Genomic DNA, 21,894 nt, shown 5'->3' with positions numbered 1-21,894 from the left:
TGTCCATAGTGGCATTTCTATAAAATTCAAAAGTAATCTGAAGAGTCATAAGAGAATCGAACTAACGATCGAATTTTAAAGCTTTATCCAAATCTGAAACAATTTCTTCTAATTTCCAGATAATTGGATGAAAATTGCGATCAGCACTTGCCGCACATCGGTATACTTATAAATGGGTTTATCTCTTCTCTTTTCCAAACTAATTCATTAAGTTGTAGTACTCTGTTCCACAGAAGTGGTATAAGGCGTAAATATGTAAAAGTAGATAAACTTAACAAAATTTTCAAACAATTTTCTAGGAAAATCAAATTTTGGATTTTTTTTAATCCAATTTCATGGATGTTTTTCCAATTGTCAAAACTTATGATAAGAGGCAAGTAAACCATATTTAAATCCTAGAAAAATCTCCAAAAAATTCCTACCTGAATTTCATCAAATAATATGCTGGCAACCACTGTTCAACATTGCCCTAACTAAAGACCTCAATAGGGATAATCCATGCATGTCTATAAATATCTCCAGTGTCACCTAAATTTGGAAAAGGAAAGGAAAGAAAATTTCCAATAAGATGTTACCAAAAAGACGAAAGTAGACTGTTGCATGTAATTAATATTCGTTTCGTTTCGATGGGTATACGAGCATTAATCCAAAAGCCAGCAGCATGCCACAGAAGGTGAGAAGGATGGGGATCGGAAATCACTAAAGAGGGTGTTTAGTAGGGGAATTTACTTTTAATTCCAGCCAAGCGGCTTGCGATAATATTTGTACTTGGGGGTTTTCTTTTCCGCTCTCTCTCAGGCTCTCTCGAAAAACTAAGAAAAATAAAACCAAAACATTTTTCAGTCCGTATTGGATTGCGGTGGGAGCAACAACATCAAGTCTACCAGTCCAGTCCCGTCTAGCTACACTCATTCACTGGGACTTTAATCAAAGTGTAATTTAAATGGTGGGTAATATTAGCAACAGTTTCAGTTTCAGTTTCCATTGTGGTGACTGTAAGAGTTGTGTGTGGTGGACATATTTATTCATATGCACTCTGGGCTTAACAACACACAAAAAGTGAATCACTCTTGGGTTGTTATGTTATTATTTAAGTTGTTGTTTGGGATAACAATCATCAATAATTGCCTGCCCCAGCATACTTATCACCAAGCATATGTTCTTTGTTTTCTTGCAGTGACCTCTTCAAATCGCTGGGTACCACCTCGAAACTGTTGACCGAATCGATAGGGGAGCGCATGGCGGTAAGGGCAAAGGGGGCCAGACATAAGTTGGATAAAAATCTCAAATCATCCACGGAGGCCTTCAATACCATCAGTGCTGAAACCACCCAACGCCTGAAAAAGTTGGGAGCCAACTTCACTCTGAACAAGAAAGAAAAGACGGCTACAGCAGAATTCCATATGGATAGACCGCAAACCCTGCCACCAAATGATCAAGTCTTCAATGGCATAACGTTCACCAGTCCTCTGTCGAATAAGGCCAAGGGCATGTATGACTTGAGGCAACAGCAGCAGGACTTGGATAATTCCTATGAGGTGCCTCGTAGTGTAAGGGTAAACAAATTGGAAGATAAAGAAAATGAGCTGCAACCACCTTCGTACAATGAGGCGGTGCAATCCTCACCCAACATTTCATCATCATCATCGCCGGTCAATACAAAGCGCACTGGCACCAATCCTTTGGCCTTGGAAGCCGCCAATAAGGTTTTGTTGAAACGTTCACAGAACTCATTGTCAGCCGAAAGTTCGGATACCAACTCCAGAGACTCCATTGACTTACCCTCACCTCCTATGCCTTCCACACCAGCTCCTGTGTTACCCAAAGAATTTGCGGATGGCCAGGAGTCGCCCTATGGAAAATTAAACCCCATCCAGCCACCAGTACGCCATAAGCGAAGAAAAAACTATGAGGAGATACAGCTGCGAAGGAATATAACCGAGAGCGGCAACACAGCTCTAAGACCCAACATTGACTCCTCCGAATTGCTGGCCCTCAATGTGGCTGCAGCCCAAGCAGAGCGTGAGGAATCTTTGATATTAAGAGAAAAACTTAAAAAAGAGGAGGAGAACACTCCCCAACCAGATCGTAGCAACTCTTGGGAATACCATGAGGATAGTGTGGAAAATGCTGATTCGTCAGCCTCTTCCTGCTCCCTTGAGGAGGAAGATCCGATATATGCTAATCAGGATGTTACCTATGGCAATGTCTTTGAGATGGCCTCCAGCAATAAGGATATTTTAACTCCACGCAATGCTTTAATACAAATATCCGAGGAAGAGTCCTTGGATGAAAGTGATATGGGAGCTGTTGGCGGATGTATGGTAAGAACAAAGGCTCCCCATGAAATCATAGAAGAGTTTGATCCTCTGGCTCACCGAAGAGTCACAACTCTAAGTCGTACGGATAAGTCCAATCAATTATTGCTGCTGGAATATCTGCTCGAAGAAGATACCTATGGCAGTGTGAATGGCCAAAGTTGCGCCAAGTCCGATGATGATATTAGCATGTGTACTTCGGAGGAAGATAATACCCACATGGCGATTGAGGCTGGACGTGTAAAGGTACTACCCACACCCTCCAATTTACCCGACAAGCCAGAAAAACCCTCAACTTCATCGTCGGCCACTGCCGCCTCTGCAGCCAAACCTTTGCAAATTGTCCATCAAAATGCCCAATTGCTCTCTGATAGTCGAGAAAATATGCTAGACAATGACTTTGAGGCCAGAGTCAAACCTTTTCTAAGTCGGGTTGATGAAAATCCCACCACAGCTAATGAGGTAGATTTGCGCAAGCCTTCACAAAATCGCTCACAATGGTTTGTGGCCGAAGAGAGTCAAACGGCAAATTCCCCACAATCGCGTTCGAATCCTTTCAACAAACCCAACATAGAAGGTGGTGAATGTCCACCTTCCTACCTGGAAGCCATAGGGGAAAGCCCTGAGAAAGGCTCGAATGCAACACAACAAAAAACTAACTCCTCCTCCGCATCTCACCGTACGGCACGTTTTATGAATAACACAATGAGTGTATTTTCCAATGTGAAATTTCATGTCGATGCTTTGAAACGCAAGGCCAGCTTTAAGACTCCACAAAAGTCCCCAGATGTCAAGGTCACTTTGCAAATGATTCCCCGGCCCAGTCTTTCCCCTTTGCTGGTGCGCTATGAGGGTCCTTTGATACGTTTTCCCTCGGGCGTTGTTGAGGACATACTGAAAGAGATGCAAAATCGTAAGGCCATCTTAAAGGATCGTCAATTCCAAACATTCCTCGATCAGGAGATGAAAACTCCCAAGGAAGCCATATCACTCGAATACATGACCACACTCCAATGCGTTAGTAACAGTCGGGTTACTGACAATTCCACGCATTTCTATTGTTTTGAGATAACCACGGCTGTGCCGAAAAATGGCGGTGGTTCCTCGAATAGTGTTCAGCAATTATCAAATCCCAATTTGATAATCACATCCAACTCGTCGGGCAATATTAAATATCAACGTGTTTGCCATTTGTATGGTGTGGGAAAAGAATCGGAAAGGTGTGTGGATTTGGTTTCAGTTAGACATATATTTAATTTTTTTTTTTTTTTTTTTGGTTTCTTTCCATACAGAGGAATTTGGATGCAAAAGCTTTTGGAGAGTTTAACGAATGCCGTTCCAGTCAAATATATGTGTCAGTATTATAGAGCTGGATGGTGTTATTTGAAGGTAAGTGATCGTTATAAGTTTGAATTTTTAACAAAAAGCGAAGAAAGCAAGTAGGTTATGTTATAGTGGCAGTCCTTTACCCTTTACAGAATCGCTTAGACAATTCTTAAGTCCTTTGGGATACCACAGTAGCCACAGACCAAGGCTTCTGGTGGGAATCGAACCCACGACCAACGCACTGGCAATTCGAGCATTCTACTAACTTGACTACCGGGGCGCCTAAAAACACAATCAAAACCCAGCTAAATTCAGCCGAGCTGAAGCTTACGTACCCCCACCATAGATCACATTCGACAAGTTCTTTGGACAATTTCTATTTAGTGATTTTTTAAGAGCTATAGAAAATTTTTGTTTTGTTCTCTTTCGAGACGAGCTCAATGATCGGAGATGCAAATGGAAAAGGAAAGCCAAAAGTAGCAACACACACCAACCACTATGGGACGCGTTTCGTCTTTGGTTAGAAGACTTTTCAACCATATTAGGTGTGATGGCTTCAAGGGCCGTGCGTTTGAATCGTATTAATATCGAAAACGCATCTATGATACAATTACCACATTAACCAAGCTCGACAACCCTGCTTATTAGCTTTACTTTTCCCAATGCATGTATTTTTGTGTAATGACAGACATTCCGTCTGTGGCAAATTACACTTCTTCCGTACTAGACATGATTTGGTTTATCTGTTGGAAGTTGTATTGATGGCTTCGAGCGCTAAGACAACGGCTATGGCTCTCGCCCTGTGGCCAGGTTCGAATCCTGGCCGGGCTCTGTCGAATTTTTCACATGTTCAAGTTTTTTGCCTGTTAGGGCGAGATTATTAAATTTTACAATTTTTATACCCTCCACCATAAGATGGGGGGTATACTAATTTCGTCATTCTGATTGTAACTACTCGAAATATTCGTCTGAGACCCCATAAAGTATATATATATTCTTGATCGTCGTGAAATTTTATGTCGATCTAGCCATGTCCGTCCGTCCGTCTGTCTGTCGAAAGCACGCTAACTTCCGAAGGAGTAAAGCTAACCGCTTGAAATTTTGCACAAATACTTCTTATTAGTGTAGGTCGGTTGGTATTGTAAATGGGCCATATCGGTCCATGTTTTGATATAGCTGCCATATAAACCGATCTTGGGTCTTGACTTCTTGAGCCTCTAGAAGGCGCAAATCTTATCCGATTTGAATGAAATTTTGCACGACGTGTTTTGTTATGATATCCAACAACTGTGCCAAGTATGGTTGAAATCGGTCTATAACCTGATATAGCTGCCATATAAACCGATCTGGGGTCTTGACTTTTGAGCCTCTAGAGTGCGCAATTCTTATCCGATTGGGATGAAATTTTGCACGACGTGTTTTGTTATGATATCCAATAACTGTGCCAAGTATGGTTCAAATCGGTTTATAACCTGATATAGCTGCCATATAAACCGATCTTGGGTCTTGACTTCTTGAGCCTCTAGAGTGCGCAATTCTTATCCGATTGGGATGAAATTTTGCACGACGTGTTTTGTTATGATATCCAATAACTGTGCCAAGTATGGTTCAAATCGGTTTATAACCTGATATAGCTGCCATATAAACCGATCTTGGGTCTTGACTTCTTGAGACTCTAGAGTGCGCAATTCTTATCCGATTGGAATGAAATTTTGCACGACGTGTTTCCTTATGATATCCAACAACTGTGCCAGGTATGGTTCAAATCGGTCCATAACCTTATATAGCTGTCATATAAACCGATCTTGGGTCTTGACTTCTTGAGCCTCTAGAGTGCGCAATTCTTATCCGATTGGAATGAAATTTTGCACGACGTGTTTTGTTATGATATCCAACAACTGTGCCAAGTATGGTTCAAATCGGTCTATAACCTGATATAGCTGCCATATAAACCGATCTTGGGTCTTGACTTCTTGAGCCTCTAGAGTGCGCAATTCTTATCCGATTGGAATAAATTTTGCACGACGTGTTTTGTTATGATATCCAACAACTGTGCCAGGTATGGTTCAAATCGGTCCATAACCTTATATAGCTGTCATATAAACCGATCTTGGGTCTTGACTTCTTGAGCCTCTAGAGGGCGCAATTCTTATCCAATTTAAATGAATTTTGGCACGTAGTATTTTGTTATGATATCGAACAACTGTGCCAAATATGGTTCAAATCGGTTCATAACCTGATATAGCTGTCATATAAACAGATCTGGGGACTTGACTTCTTGAGCTTTTAGAGGGCGCAATTCCTGTCCGATTTGGCTGAAATTTCGCAAGACGTTTTTAATTGTTACTTTCAACAACTATGTCAAATAAAGTACACGTCGGTTCACAACCTGATTTAGCTGCCATATAAACCGATCTGGGATCTTGACTTCTTGAGCCTCTAGAGATCGCAATTATTATCCGATTTGCCTGAAATTTTGTACGACGTATTCTCTCATGACCATTAACATACGTGTTTATTATGGTCTGAATCGGTCTATAGCCCGATACAGCTCCCATATAAATCGATCTCTCTATTTTACTTCTTGAGCCCATAAAGAGCGCAATTCTTATTCGAATTGGCTGACATTTTACACAGGTCTCAAACATAAATATAATTTAATTGTGGTCCATACCGGACCATATCTTAATATCGCTCTAATAGCAGAGCAAATCTTTTCTTATATCCTTTTTTTTGCCTAAGAAAAGATGCCGGGAAAAGAACTCGACAAATGCGATCCATGGTGGAGGGTATATAAGATTCGGCCCGGCCGAACTTAGCACGCTTTTACTTGTTGTTTGTTTCTCTTTCGAGACGAGCTGGATGATCGGAGATGCAAATGGAAAAGGAAAGCCAAAGATAGCAACACACACCAACCACTATGGGACACGTTTCGTCTTTGGTTAGAAGACTTTTCAACCATATTAGGTGTGATAACTTCAGGGACCGTGCGTTGGTATGTTGTATTTGAATCGTAATAATAGCCAAAAGGCATCTATGATACAATAACCACATTAACCCTATTTGGATATAGCTGTCATATAGACCGATCTCCCAATATAGCGTAATGTATTGTGTATTGAGTATCTGGTCCATATTTCCTAAATACCCGGGTATTTACCAAATCTACCCAATTTACCGGATAAATACCTTTTTGGATATTTACCCATCGCCCATCTCTACCTATGCTAGTCTACTCCTTTCTTTAAAAAGAGAGCCTTGGCACCGTCGAACGGAGACTTGATAAATGCCCACCACAAGAAGAGTTCCTTCCTCCTTCTCCTCCCTTTGAAAAACTCATCATTTCTGCGGGAACAAACTTTGGTTTTGCTTGCCTATTATCCCAAAATGCGTTCCGTCGTGAATTAGCTACCCCATCTCTTGATGAAGATCGTCACCTTTGTGAGCTGGGGGATGTCCATCTTTCTCACCAGTTCGAGCTTTGCGCCCCAGGGAGTTTGGATACTTCCGACTAGCTTTTTGACGGTCTCAATACATTTTGTTGACGCAAGCCTCAGCGTGACGATGTCCTCTCTATATTCGCAGCTCATGTTGTTGTTGTAGCAGTGTGTTATACACCGAGGCTGTAGCCCTTGCCGATGAAGAACTCCATCGGGTCAATCCGGTACGTACAACCGGCTGCCATGGGATTGATTCACAGCTCATAATTTGTATGGGTTGACTCTCTTCAGAGTTCCAGACATGTTCGAAAATCCGGATGCACTGCCGATATCGATTGCTGCATAAATCCGCTAATCTCTGGCGTAAGAAGGCGGCTCCTTACATTTTCAGCCACCATCCCCTTTCCCCTTTCGTAATGGCTGTGGCATGCTTTTAAAAGTCACAGTCCTGTTATGTTTCCTTGCCACTCTGGCGTAAGAGGGCGGCTCCTTACATTTTCAGCGACTATCCTCTTTCCCCTTTCGTAATGGCTGTGGCATCCTTTTCAAAGTCACAGTCCTGTTATGTTTCCTTGCCACCCTGGCGTAAGAGCGCGGTGTTACTTACATTTTCTGCGACCATTTTCCACTTTCATGATGACTGTGGCGTCCTTTTCAAAGTCACAGTCCTCCATGAAGGCTCAGGGGTCGTACGCGCTTCCTTCGTCTTTGTTCCGACTTTGTCTCCCTCCGTAGGACACGGTCTGGAATTTACATTGCACGAGGGGTGATTTCGTCTTCCCAGAATACTTAAATGCCAGGAGCTCATTTTCTTTTTCAGCGTTTTAGCAGTGTAGTTGGTCTTCGGGAGATCTGATTTTCTTTCCAGCTTCCGTAGAAGTGCCAGGAATGTCAGTTCTATCAGTCTGATTGCGCTGCCGGTGCATACTCCTCATTTTCCTTTGTCCGGATTGCTTCCTCGGTCTTCTTGTGAGTTTAGCAAAGCCCTCACTCACTACTGCTGTCATACCGTTGTCCCCATCTCTCGATTCGGCTGCGATAACTGTCTCATGAACACTGCCGCTATCTGAAACTGACTCGGAATCACCACCTTTATATAAAGCTTGGGACGAACTGCGCTTCCCACAGTTTTCTCCGTCTCTTCCTTATTTGTTAGTCGGACGACTGATTGTGCACTTAAAGCATTAATCTCGACTAAAGATACCTGGGCACCCACACCTATAGGAGTGGCGGACAATATGCTACGGGCAGATGCCACCACCGCAGATGTTGGGTCTTTGGAGGGCTCTGGAAAGGCTTTAACATTTATTTCATAATAGGTACATATTCCGAGATACATGTATTATTATTTGAGGAACGAACTAAAAACCACGTCCGCTCCACTCAATGGTTACATCCACAAATATTTATGTACCTAACTGAACGGTATTGGATATGGGTATTGAATGGTATTGAAAATGGTGGTGCAGTTTATAAGATAGCTACTTATACATATGTACACATGTGGCTGTTGTTGTTGTAGCCACATGTCTATATGTGAAAGGGGCGATCCTCGTCTAACCCCTTAGGTGAACAAGTTTGTTCCGGTCCAAAGGACCGATTGCCGCAGGAACATGATGGCCATTGGTTATTTAAAGACGAAAAACTCGCCTTGTCATATCGAGCATCATTGGCACTCAGTATTTATGCAAGAGCCGGTGCCGCCCGGCCTCTCACTGTGACTCTCCGCTTGATACCGCTGATTGTCCGCAACTACAATTGCAACTCCTTGGTATGGAGCATTCCAATATCCGCAACTATCGCAGCTAAGCTTCTCGTGATAACAATGAACACAACCCAAATCAGGGCTCAATGTTGCAGCCTGTGTGCTGGTCATAGTTATCCCGTGCCGGGCTCATTGGCATTTCTCAATGACATACATCGATAAGATGTGTGTGTGCAATGTACATACATACTTACTGAGAACGATGTGTTACAATGGAGAGACAAAATTAGTGTATCTCAACATTCTATGTAATTAACTAGGCTAAGGTTCACGACTTTATTCTACCCACCCTACGTTCCAAACTCAAAATTGTACTAATTTCTATTCTTTTTTCTATATTTTAGAACTCCATAACATCAGAGTGGAGTGGCACTTGGTTGATATTGAAGAAACCCCAAAGGCGTTTGATATTTGTTAGCGAAGCTACTGGAAATGTAGAAAAAATGGATTTAAGAAAAGCTCGCTGTATAGGTATAGGCTTTGTGATATATTGGGTTGCCCAAAAAGTAATTGCGGATTTTTCATATAGTCGGCGTTGACAAATTTTTTCACAGCTTGTGACTCTGTAATTGCATTCTTTCTTCTGTCAGTTATCAGCTGTAACTTTTAGTTTGCTTTAGAAAAAAAGTGTAAAAAAGTATATTTGATTAAAGTTCATTCTAAGTTTTATTAAAAATGCATTTACTTTCTTTTAAAAAATCCGCAATTACTTTTTGGGCAACCCAATAGTCTAAAATAGGACGCTCATATTCAAATTTTTCATTACAGTTCTTAAGGACAGCGATGAGACGATAAAAAATCTACATGTTGAATCCGGTCCAATGTTGATGATTGATGCACCACCCTTTACCGTCTACATGATAATGAGTTCGCCGAGAGAGACCAAGATTTGGCGTCATATCATACGTGAAGTTGCCCACAACAATGGTTTTACTCTTGGAGATCAGCAATTGACAAAATTCAATGTGCCTGTAATTGTAGATAAATGCATAAATTTCGTCTATATCCACGGTTCCATGTCGGAGGGCATTTATCGCAAATCGGGTTCCGAAAATTCCATAATGAAATTGATGTCAGCTTTCCGGGCCGATGCATTTAATGTGGAAATCACTCGCAATGAGTATAATGAACATGATGTGGCCAATGTCTTAAAGCGATTTATGCGTGATCTACCCGAACGTCTTATGGGCAAACTGTCGGAGAGTTTCATATGTGTTTCCGAGCTATCAACATCCGTGGAAAAGATTCCCCTATACAAGGAATTGCTGGCACGCCTGAATGTTATCGAACGTGAGACACTTAAAAAAATTGTGGGACACTTGGCTTTCATAAGTTCTCAAAAGGCCAAGAATAAGATGAGCATACAAAATTTGACCATGATATGGGGGCCAACGCTAATGCAAAACCATCAGTCACAGGAAGAGATGGTCTATTCGCAGAAGGAAGCTGATGTGTTTGCGGATTTGATAAATTGTTATAAGAATTTATTCCCTCTAAGCCCCGATGAAATGGTTAGTATGTGGTTCGGCTGGAAAGCTATTTATAGTGAAGAGTATCCCAATAAAAGGAGAATATTACAAAATGCCGTGAGCCAGCAACAAATGTGGAATCAAAAGGTTTTGGAAAATTCTAATGTCTTTTTAAATAACTTTTTATTGCAGAAAAAGGAACAGGAAATGCTTTTGTGCCTGCAGAAGTATTATGCAGCGGCGGAATCCTTATCGGATTCAGTTAAGAAGTCAGGCGATCTTAAAATGTGGATAACTCTTAATCCAAATCCCGAAAATACCACAGAGGTAAAATGTTAATACAATTGAAAAAAAACTTTGTTTTTATTCCTTTCTTATTCCATAAAGGAAAAGACTCAAGTCAATGTCACCATCTCACCCACAAAGACTGCCTATGAAGTTTGCAAAGAACTTGCCCTTAAAATGAAACTCTCCACCCACCAGGTTACATTGCACGAAGTCATTTGCAATGGCAATCTGGAGAGGCCCCTCCATCATGATACCAAAGTGTTCGATGTTGTTCTCAATTGGTCCTATTGGCCCGAAGATGATCGTAAAAATAATATTTTGGTTGCTAAGCCCTTGGATGTCTTGAACGAAGTACAGAGGGCTGTGAAAAATTTGACCACAGTCACTCCTGGCAAGGAGTTGAAATTTGCCGACAGCAAAACTAAATCTTTCAAAGCCTATCAATGTGATCTGCGTGATGGAAAAATTGTTATATCCAAAAAGGATAAAAATGACAAGACTACAATTGTGCGAGAAATATTCCTGCACAGCACCACCGCCTATTTGGGATGTGAGAAGAAACGTGATTTCCCTTGGAGTTGGGCGATAACATTTGTAGAGAAGACCCAAACACAAATAATGAGGTAAGTTCAAGTATTGATTCTAGGATAACATATAATGGAGCAGTGAGTCTAGCAAAAGAGTGTCTCTCATATGCAATTTTTTAAAATTTTTAAATGAGAATAAAAAAAGGTTGATGGTATGTGCCAGAGGATTCAAGGGCCTTTGAAATTGGTCACTTCGCCCTTTCGGATTATGCTTGGAATACGTGTTTTTCCTTTGTGTTCGATTTAGAACCTATATTAATGTTGAATAGTGCATGCAGGACGGGATATTTCTTATAGAGTCGAAGGTATTCAACTTTGAGGATGTATACATGACTAAATTAGGGTTGCTAAGGAAATTGTGTCAAGTGGAATGGAATAGAGTTTCCATCTATGGGGATAAGAAATCCTTGCCCTATATTCTTCCTTTAATCTCACCTGCAAGGACGTCCATCCTATGACATTTTGAACTTGTTAAGGCTTTAGTTCATATATGCAGTAATGGCATGCAATGTGATCGCCATGCGATGCATTCTCTACCTCGATGCGGTCATACGCGGATGGTTCAAAGTCGGCCTACATTAAAGACCCAGAAACTGAGATCTGTTTTCAATTACCAGACCATAACACGGTCCTGCAGTCGGAGATCCGGGCGATCACGGAATGGTATGGTGTTACCACGGGAACTTTAAGAATGAACATAATTTCGGACAATAAACTGACCAGTAATCTATATCAATCGGGAACATGGTTAGGTTAGGTTCAAGTGGCAGTTTGGCATCAGACTCACTTAGATGTTTTCGTCCATTGTGATACCACAGGAACAGGAGAAGGAAGATGCCTTCTAGTTCCTACCGTTGAACCATCCAGACCCCTTTAAAAAGCCAAACAACTTGCGAATGTTCACATCCGTTAAATCAGACAAGTTCTCAAAGAAATGAGAAAATATAGTGGAATTCCTTCTGAATGTCAGTGAGGGACATGCACACAGCAGATGTTCTATATTCTCTTCTTCCTCGATGTCCTCATAGCTTCGGCTAAAGTTCTTACTGGCAATCTTTAGTCTGTCTGCATGCTTTCAGATCAGACAGTGGCCTGTCAAGACGGACACAATGACTGAGACGTGCGTTTTAGTCAGCGACCTCCTAATGCTGGAGACATTTGTGAGGTACTATGCCATGTAAAAACTGCTCCTCAAAAGAGGTGTTGAACTGTGGCAAGCCTTTCGGTTTCCACTATAAAAAGGAGGTCAGGCACCTTATCATTGGGGGGCCTGACCAATGATAAGGGGCCCGAAAGGCTTCGGGTTAACCATGTTTATTGACGGCAGTCCTCTGGCCTTCACCGCTAAATCGTCTGCCCTTTCATTTCCCCTTACTCCGTTATGGCCCGGCACCCAAACGATGCGGAGTTTGACATCCTCAGAGAACGCGGTAATCTCCTTCTTACACTGCAAGACTGTTCGTGATCGTAACGTCCTGGTTGTTATTGCCCTTATGGCAATTTTACTGTCCGTAAAGATGTTCACACTCGACGTCCTTCTCGCATTCCGTGATCACCCGGATCTCCGCCTGCAGGACCGTATTATGGTCAGGGAGTCTAAAACAGAGCTCAGTCCCTGGGTTCTCAATGTAAACCCCCAGAACCACTCTGTCCTTCAGCTTTGATCCAACCATGTAACATGATCTTCCAGATGGCAATACTAGGGTTCCGTCAATCCTAGACTGTGCTGATGGCAGCAGTGCCTCACACTCGACTTCAAGGTTCATCTCAGTTATCCGATCGGAAACCTCTCCACTTCCTTCCAGGTTTCCAATCGTCACCGCGATTATACTGCGAAGGAATGAGCTGCCCCCATCCTCAATCCATTCTCCCATCGCCTTAAGTCTCATAGCCGCAGGGGCTGCCACACATTTAATCTGCACGTCAATGAGTCGGATATCTAGAATAGTTTCCTGTGCCCTAGTGGGCGTGGTCCTCATCGCTCAGCCTACGCCAAGCCAACATGTTCTCTGAACCTGTTGTATGATCCTTATGTTGCATGTTTCTCCATAGCAATCCATCAAATTACTGAGGCGTAAGGAAGTATTGGTCTCATCCCGCTTCTGTAGAGCCAGTAGACTATCCTCGCATTCTGGCCCCATTTCGAGCTTACGGCCCGTCTACATAGGGTCCAACATGTGTGAGCCTTCTCAGTACGCTCCTAAATGTGACACTTCCAATACAGCTTCCTGTCCAAGATTACGCCTAAGTATTTGACCTTGTCAGATATCGAAATCATCTTATTGAGGAAACGTGGTGCATTAAATTGGCCCACTTTCGTCTTCCTCGCGAACAGGCATATTTCAGTCTTCTCGGGGTTAACATTGAAACCTCTGGGTCTAGCCCAGTCATATGCAAGACCCTTTCGGCCTTTCTGCATAGCTGGTTCGGATCCTAACCCCTTAGAAGTATTATAACATCGTCTGCGAGCAGACGGGCTCAAATCCCTCCTTAGTCACCATCCGTGGCGATAAAATGCCCCCCTTTGGCGTGCCCTGTGCCACTTTCTCCCTTATATTTATGCCATGGGACACTCAATTTACCCACCTGTTCCTTAGCATATGGTTTATCCAGTCTCTAAAGACGGAGTCCACCCGGTACTGGTCGAAAGATTGAATCAGAGTGTCTGTCCGCACATTGTTAAAAGCCCCCTCGATGTCAATGCATACCGCCAGTGTGTGCGTTTTGGCATCGAAGGATTCTTCTATATTTTATGCAACACCTCGTGCAGGGTAGTCTCCACCGACCTTCCCTTGACATAGGCATGTTGTTTGTATTTGAGCAGTTCACTGGATGTCCTACTCTTTATCATGGTGTCCACAATACGTTTCATGATTTTAAGTAGAAAGGACGTAAGGCTTATGGGTCTGTAGACCTTGGGTATCGCATAACTTGCCTTGTCGGGCTTGGGTATAAACACCACCCTTGCCTCCTGCCAGGCTTTCGGAGTAAATGCAAGTCCTAGGCACGCTGTGAAAGTTTTGGCCGGATGAGGTGCCAGATAGTCTGCCTGTTTCTGTAGTAATGCCGGAAATATTCCATCAGGTCCGGGTGACTCCGCAAGGATTCCTTCACCATAAATTCCGTAATTATAAACCTTCGATCAATGTCATTATGCCTAGATTCTGGTGTCTTCTCGAGTCCCTTCGTATCCTGTGGAAAATGGATTTTCATCAAAAGCCTCAACATGTCCTCCGTTGTCTCTGCTCTCACTCCCATGTCGTCTTCTAAAGTTTCAGTTTGGACATGGGTTTTTAAGAGAAACTTTTTAATCTTGGCACCGTCATTAACGCTATTGACCTGTTCGCAAAAAAGCTTCCAGGAGGCACGTTTTGCCGCTCTGGTAATCTTATTGTCGTCCTTGAGCCGTGTGTAATACACATCTGAATAAACTAACTCGAATCAGAAAGTGATCCTGAGTCGATCGGTATACTTATCACTGGGTCTATCTCTCTTCCTTGTGGGCGTTATAAACAAATGCACTAAGCTATAATACCCTGTTCCACGGTAGTGTCGTGTGGTGTACAAATTTAAACATTTAAAGACGCTCCGTTTTGTAAAGGAGGCCACTGTAGCGCAGAGGTTAGCATGTCGGCCTATGACGCTGAACGCCTGGGTTCGAATCCCGGCGAGACCATCAAAAAAAATTTTCAAAGGTGGCTTTCCCCTCCTAATGCTGGCAACATTTGTGAGGTAATATGCCATGTAAAACTTCTCTCCAAAGAATAATAATAATTAGAGCCAGGAAAGTGGGTTCTAGTTAAAGTTGTTCTATGCTCGAGTGCTAAGCCATTCCTTATATCTTATTCTCCTTTTCATTGTCATTAATTTCCCATTCCAATTTGTTACAGATCTCGGGATTCCCCTTTTATTGGTCATGTTTTGGCCGGATGTGAGTGGGTAGATCGAACAATATGGTATTCCAGCATCTGGTATTGTTTGCATGGCGATAGTATTTTACCACCAGCAGAAATTATAATAAAATAAAAATATAAATAAGATTGATATAAAAAATAAATTCATTCACATATAAAAGTTAATTAAAGCAAAATAACTGCATCATAACCATCATAGGGATTAAGGTTAATAATTTTCCATAGTTATTTAATTTTGGCATATAGGCAAGAAAAAGTAATGCTAAACTAAAATCTATTTAAAACTAGAACATTTTTAGAAACCACAAAAATGTGTCAATTATTGTAAATTTTGCATTTTTAGATAATTAGAAAAAAAATATCACAAGTTCTCATGTCATGTAGTAATCACTACACTTCACCCAACAAGTCTGGAACTTGCCTACTTTCAAGGATTATCATTCCTTCGAATGTAAATTAGAAGAAAAAAAATTCCAATATAATTTGTAAAGAAAGATTCCACCACATGTTTGTATGGACCTGAAGTTCTGCAGACTTATATTTTTCTTCAATAAGAGATCAAAAATAGTTGTTGTTATTTAAGTGTTTAGAGTACGAAGCATTTTTATTAGGCACTAGATATTATACAAGAATAATTTTTATGTTTTAATTTTTTAAAGTTTACATACATTAACTTAACTGCAATTTATGTATCAATTTATTTCTGTTATTTTTTTAAATAAATTTTTGAAAAAAATATTCCAAAAACGATTTTGAAAATTTAATATAAATCGAAAAGGTACAAAAATCTTGTATAGTCTTGTCAAAAATTATTAATAATTGATAAATGATATAAGTGTATAAGACTGGGTTTGAATAGGCTTTAAATCAGCACACAAATTTGAAAAAATTTTGGGGGTTCGAAAATTTGAAATTTTTCATATGCTATAGCCTTATTCGAAAAATTGCCAAAAAAATCAAAGTGCGATATTCAAAAAGATTTTCACACGACGTGATTGCCTATCATGTGTCTAATGCAGGGCTGTTTTCAAATTTTCGAAATTCGAACTTTTGGAGCAGTTATGCCATTTTCGAAAACGAAATTTTTCGAAATCGAAAAATGTGTTTTTTTTCGAAATTCGAAGCGTTTGTCAAAGAAATCGCAATATCTTCATTTTAATTGGCATGTTTTTGAACTGGCTTTTCATTAGCATTAAAAACTGAAACATTTTTGGGTGTTCGAAAATTTGAAATTTTTCATGGGCTATATAGCCTTGTTCGAAAAATTGCTAAAAAAATCAAAGTGCGATATTCAAAAAGATTTTCACACGACGTGATTGCCTATCATGTGTCTAATGCAGGGCTGTTTTCAAATTTTCGAAATTCGAACTTTTGGAGCAGTTATGTCATTTTCGAAAACGGAATTTTTCGAAATCGAAAAATGTGTTTTTTTTTCGAAATTCGAAGCGTTTGTCAAAGAAATCGCAATATGCCATTTTTTTTTAAATGGCATGATTTTGCACTGGCTTTTCATTAGCATTAAAAAATTAAAAATATTTCGGTGGTTGAAATTCCGAAATTTTTCATGGGCTATAGCCTTGTTCGAAAAATTGCCAAAAAATTCAAAGTACGATATTCGAAAAGATTTGCACGCGACATGATTGCCTATCATGTGTCTTATGCAGGGCTGTTTTCAAATTTTCGAAATTCGAACTTTTGGAGCAGTTGTGCCATTTTTGAAAACGAAATTTTTCGAAATCGAGAAATGTGTTTTTTCGAAATTCGATGCGTTTGTCAAAGAAATCGCCATATCTTCTTTTTAATTGGCATGATTTTGCACTGGCTTTTCATTAGCATTAAAAACTGAAACATTTTTGGTTGGTCGAAAATTCGAAATTTTTCATGGGCTATAGCCTTGTTCGAAAAATTGCCAAAAAATTCAAAGTACGATATTCAAAAAGATTTGCACACGACGTGATTGCCTATCATGTGTCTAATGCAGGGCTTTTTTCAAATTTTCGAAATTCGAACTTTTCGAGCAGTTATGCCATTTTCGAAAACGGAATTTTTCGAAATCGAAAAATGTGTTTTTTTTTCGAAATTCGAAGCGTTTGTCAAAGAAATCGCAATGTCTTCTTTTTAATTGGCATGATTTTGCACTGGCTTCTCATTAGCATTAAAAAAAATGAAAAATATTTGGGTGGTCGAAAATTCGAAATTTTTCATGGGCTATAGCCTTGTTCTAAAAATTGCCAAAAAATTCAAAGTACGATATTCAAAAAGATTTGCACACGACGTGATTGCCTATCATGTGTCTAATGCAGGGCTGTTTTCAAATTTTCGAAATTCGAACTTTTGGAGCAGTTATGCCATTTTCGAAAACGAAATTTTTCGAAATCGAAAAATGTGTTTTTTTTCGAAATTCGAAGCGTTTGTCAAAGAAATCGCAATATCTTCATTTTAATTGGCATGTTTTTGAACTGGCTTTTCATTAGCATTAAAAACTGAAACATTTTTGGGTGTTCGAAAATTTGAAATTTTTCATGGGCTATAGCCTTGTTCGAAAAATTGCTAAAAAAATCAAAGTGCGATATTCAAAAAGATTTGCACACGACGTGATTGCCTATCATGTGTCTAATGCAGGGCTGTCTTCAAATTTTCGAAATTCGAACTTTTGGAGCAGTTATACCATTTTCGAAAACGGAATTTTTCGAAATCAATTATTAATTTTTTTTTCGAAATTCGAAGTGTTTGTCAAAGAAATCGCAATATCTTCTTTTTAATTGGCATGATTTTGCACTGGCTTTTCATTAGCATTAAAAAATGAAAAATATTTGGGTGGTCGAAAATTCGAAATTTTTCATGGGCTATAGCCTTGTTCGAAAAATTGCCAACAAATTCAAAGTACGATATTCAAAAAGATTTGCACACGACGTAATTGCCTATCATGTGTCTAATGCAGGGCTGTTTTCAAATTTTCGAAATTCGAACTTTTGGAGCAGTTATGCCATTTTCAAAAACGGAATTTTTCGAAATCTCGAAATCGAATTTTTTGTTTTTTTTTGCAACTTCGAAGCGTTTGTCAAAGAAATCGCAATATCTTCATTTTAATTGGCATGTTTTTGAACTGGCTTTTCATTAGCATTAAAAAATGAAACATTTTTGGGTGGTCGAAAATTCGAAATTTTTCATGGGCTATAGCCTTGTTCGAAAAATTGCTAAAAAAATCAAAGTGCGATATTCAAAAAGATTTGCACACGACGTGATTGCCTATCATGAGTCTAATGCAGGGCTGTTTTCAAATTTTCGAAATTCGAACTTTTTGAGCAGTTATGCCATTTTCGAAAACGGAATTTTTCGAAATCGAAAAATGTGTTTTTTTTTCGAAATTCGAAGCGTTTGTCAAAGAAATCGCAATATCTTCTTTCTAATTGGCATGATTTTGAACTGGCTTCTCATTAGCATTAAAAACTGAAACATTTTTGGGTGTTCGAAAATTCGAAATTTTTCATGGGCTATAGCCTTGTTCGAAAAATTGCCAAAAAATTCAAAGTACGATATTCAAAAAGATTTGCACACGACGTGATTGCCTATCATGTGTCTAATGCAGGGCTGTTTTCAAATTTTCGAAATTCGAACTTTTGGAGCAGTTATGCCATTTTCAAAAACAAAATTTTTCGAAATCAATATATGTGTTTTTTCTTCGAAATTCAAAGCGTTTGTCAAAGAAATCGCAATATCTTCTTTTTAATTGGCATGATTTTGCACTGGCTTCTCATTAGCATTAAAAAATGAAAAATATTTGGGTGGTCGAAAATTCGAAATTTTTCATGGACTATAGCCTTGTTCGAAAAATTGCCAAAAAATTCAAAGTACGATATTCAAAAAGATTTGCACACGACGTGATTACCTATCATGTGTCTAATGCAGGGCTGTTTTCAAATTTTCGAAATTCGAACTTTTGGAGCAGTTATGCCATTTTCGAAAACGGAATTTTTCGAAATCAAAATATGTGTTTTTTCTTCGAAATTCAAAGCGTTAGTCAAAGAAATCGCAATGTCTTCTTTTTAATTGGCATGATTTTGCACTGGCTTTTCATTAGCATTAAAAAATGAAAAATATTTGGGTGGTCGAAAATTCCTTGTTCGAAAAATTGCCAAAAAATTCACAGTACGATATTCAAAAAGATTTGCACATGACGTGATTGCCTATCATGTGTCCACTGCAGGGCTGTTTTCAAATTTTCGAAATTCGAACTTTTCGAGCAGTTATGCCATTTTCAAAAACGGAATTTTGTCGAAATGGAAAAATGTGTTTTTTTCGAAATTCGAAGCGTTTGTCAAAGAAATCGCAATATCTTCTTTTTAATTGGCATGATTTTGCACTGGCTTTTCATTAGCATTAAAAAATTAAAAATATTTGGGTGGTCGAAAATTCGAAATTTTTCATGGGCTATAGCCTTGTTCGAAAAATTGCCAAAAAATTCAAAGTACGATATTCAAAAAGATTTGCACACGACGTTATTGCCTATCATGTGTCTAATGCAGGGCTGTTTTCAAATTTTCGAAATTCGAACTTTTGGAGCAGTTATGCCATTTTCGAAAACGGAATTTTGTCGAAATCGAAAAATGTGTTTTTTTTCGAAATTTCAAGCGTTTGTCAAAGAAATCGCAATATCTTCTTTTTAATTGGCATGATTTTGCACTGGCTTTTCATTAGCATTAAAAAATGAAAAATTTTTGGGTGGTCGAAAATTCGAAATTTTTCATGTTCGAAAAATTGCCAACAAATTCAAAGTACGATATTCAAAAAGATTTGCATGCGACATGATTGCCTATCATGTGTCTAATGCAGGCCTGTTTTCAAATTTTCGAAATTCAAACTTTTCGAGCAGTTATGCCATTTTCGAAAACGAAATTTTTCGAAATCGAAAAATGTGTTTTTTCTTCGAAATTCGAAGCGTTTGTCAACGAAATCGCAATATCTTCTTTTTAATTGGCATGATTTTGAACTGGCTTTTCATTAGCATTAAAAACTGAAACATTTTTGGGTGGTCGAAATTCGAAATTTTTCATGGGCTATAGCCTTGTTCGAAAAATTGCCAAAAAATTCAAAGTACGATATTCAAAAAGATTTGCATGCGACATGATTGCCTATCATGTGTCTAATGCAGGGCTGTTTTCAAATTTTCGAAATTCGAACTTTTCGAGCAGTTATGCCATTTTCAAAAACGGAATTTTTCGAAATCTTGAAATCGAGTTTTTTGTTTTTGTTTTGCAAATTTGAAGCGTTTGTCAAAGAAATCGCAATATCTTCATTTTAATTGGCATGTTTTTGAACTGGCTTTTCATTAGCATTAAAAACTGAAACATTTTTGGGTGGTCGAAAATTCGAAATTTTTTATGTTCGAAAAATTGCCAACAAATTCAAAGTACGATATTCAAAAAGATTTGCATGCGACATGATTGCCTATCATGTGTCTAATGCAGGCCTGTTTTCAAATTTTCGAAATTCAAACTTTTCGAGCAGTTATGCCATTTTCGAAAACGAGATTGTTCGAAATCGAAATATGTGTTTTTTTCGAAATTCGAAGCGTTTGTTAAAGAAATCGCAATATCTTCTTTTTAATTGGCATGATTTTGCACTGGCTTTTCATTAGCATTAAAAACTGAAACATTTTTGGGTGGTCGAAAATTCGAAATTTTTCATGGGCTATAGCCTTGTTCGAAAAATTGCCAAAAAAATTCAAAGTACGATATTCAAAAAGATTTGCACACGACGTGATTGCCTATCATGTGTCTAATGCAGGGCTGTTTTCAAATTTTCGAAATTCGAACTTTTGGAGCAGTTATGCCATTTCGAAAACGGAATTTTTCGAAATCAAAAATTTGTTTTTTGTTTTCGCAATTCGAAGCGTTTGTCAAAGAAATCGCAATGTCTTCTTTTTAATTGGCATGACTTTGCACTGGCTTTTCATTAGCATTAAAAAATGAAAAATTTTTGGGTGGTCGAAATTTCGAAATTTTTCATGGGCTATAGCCTTGTTCGAAAAATTGCCAAAAAAATTCAAAGTACGATATTCAAAAAGATTTGCACACGACGTGATTGCCTATCATGTGTCTAATGCAGGGCTGTTTTCAAATTTTCGAAATTCGAACTTTTGGAGCAGTTATGCCATTTCGAAAACGGAATTTTTCGAAATCAAAAATTTGTTTTTTGTTTTCGAAATTCGAAGCGTTTGTCAAAGAAATCGCAATATCTTCTTTTTAATTGGCATGATTTTGAACTGGCTTTTCATTAGTATTAAAAACTAAAACATTTTTGGGTGGTCGAAAATTCGAAATTTTTCATGGGCTATAGCCTTGTTCGAAAAATTGCCAAAAAATTCAAAGTACGATATTCAAAAAGATTTGCACACGACGTGATTGCCTATCATGTGTCTAATGCAGGGCTGTTTTCAAATTTTCGAAATTCGAACTTTTTGAGCAGTTATGACATTTTCGAAAACGGAATTTTTCGAAATCGAAAAATGTGTTTTTTCTTCGAAATTCGAAGCGTTTATCATAGAAATCGCAATATCTTCTTTTTAATTGGCATGATTTTGCACTGGCTTTTCATTAGCATTAAAAAATGAAAAATTTTTGGGTGTTCGAAAATTCGAAATTTTTCATGGGCTATAGCCTTGTTCGAAAAATTGCCAAAAAATTCAAAGTACGATATTCAAAAAGATTTGCACACGACGTGTTTGCCTATCATGTGTCTAATGCAGGGCTGTTTTCAAATTTTCGAAATTCGAACTTTTGGAGGA

The 21,894-nt window shown here is 39.0% G+C and overlaps 1 protein-coding gene across 6 annotated transcripts in view; it reads left to right on the top strand.

Moving 5' to 3' along the window:
* LOC106095980 (uncharacterized) overlaps positions 1-15,794 on the top strand; it is a 108,398-nt gene extending 92,604 nt beyond the window's left edge. For 4 of the 6 annotated variants that reach the window (XM_059366924.1, XM_059366922.1, XM_059366926.1 and 1 more), the window contains 7 exons: positions 1,178-3,538; positions 3,611-3,707; positions 9,194-9,320; positions 9,618-10,435; positions 10,511-10,645; positions 10,706-11,229; positions 15,084-15,794. In XM_059366924.1, coding sequence (XP_059222907.1) covers positions 1,178-3,538; positions 3,611-3,707; positions 9,194-9,320; positions 9,618-10,435; positions 10,511-10,645; positions 10,706-11,229; positions 15,084-15,219 — 4,198 coding nt within the window. In that variant the 3' untranslated portion in view covers positions 15,220-15,794. The remainder of the gene's footprint in view (positions 1-1,177; positions 3,539-3,610; positions 3,708-9,193; positions 9,321-9,617; positions 10,436-10,510; positions 10,646-10,705; positions 11,230-15,083) is intronic. The other 2 variants (XM_059366927.1, XM_059366925.1) reach the window with 1 other exon arrangement.
* The last annotated feature ends 6,100 nt before the right edge of the window (positions 15,795-21,894 follow it).

This window comes from Stomoxys calcitrans, chromosome 4 (genome assembly GCF_963082655.1).
Source record: "Stomoxys calcitrans chromosome 4, idStoCalc2.1, whole genome shotgun sequence".
In the NCBI taxonomy this organism is placed as follows: domain Eukaryota; kingdom Metazoa; phylum Arthropoda; class Insecta; order Diptera; family Muscidae; genus Stomoxys; species Stomoxys calcitrans.
Note: the sequence above shows the minus strand (reverse complement) of the source record. Positions and strands in the feature narration are given on the sequence as shown.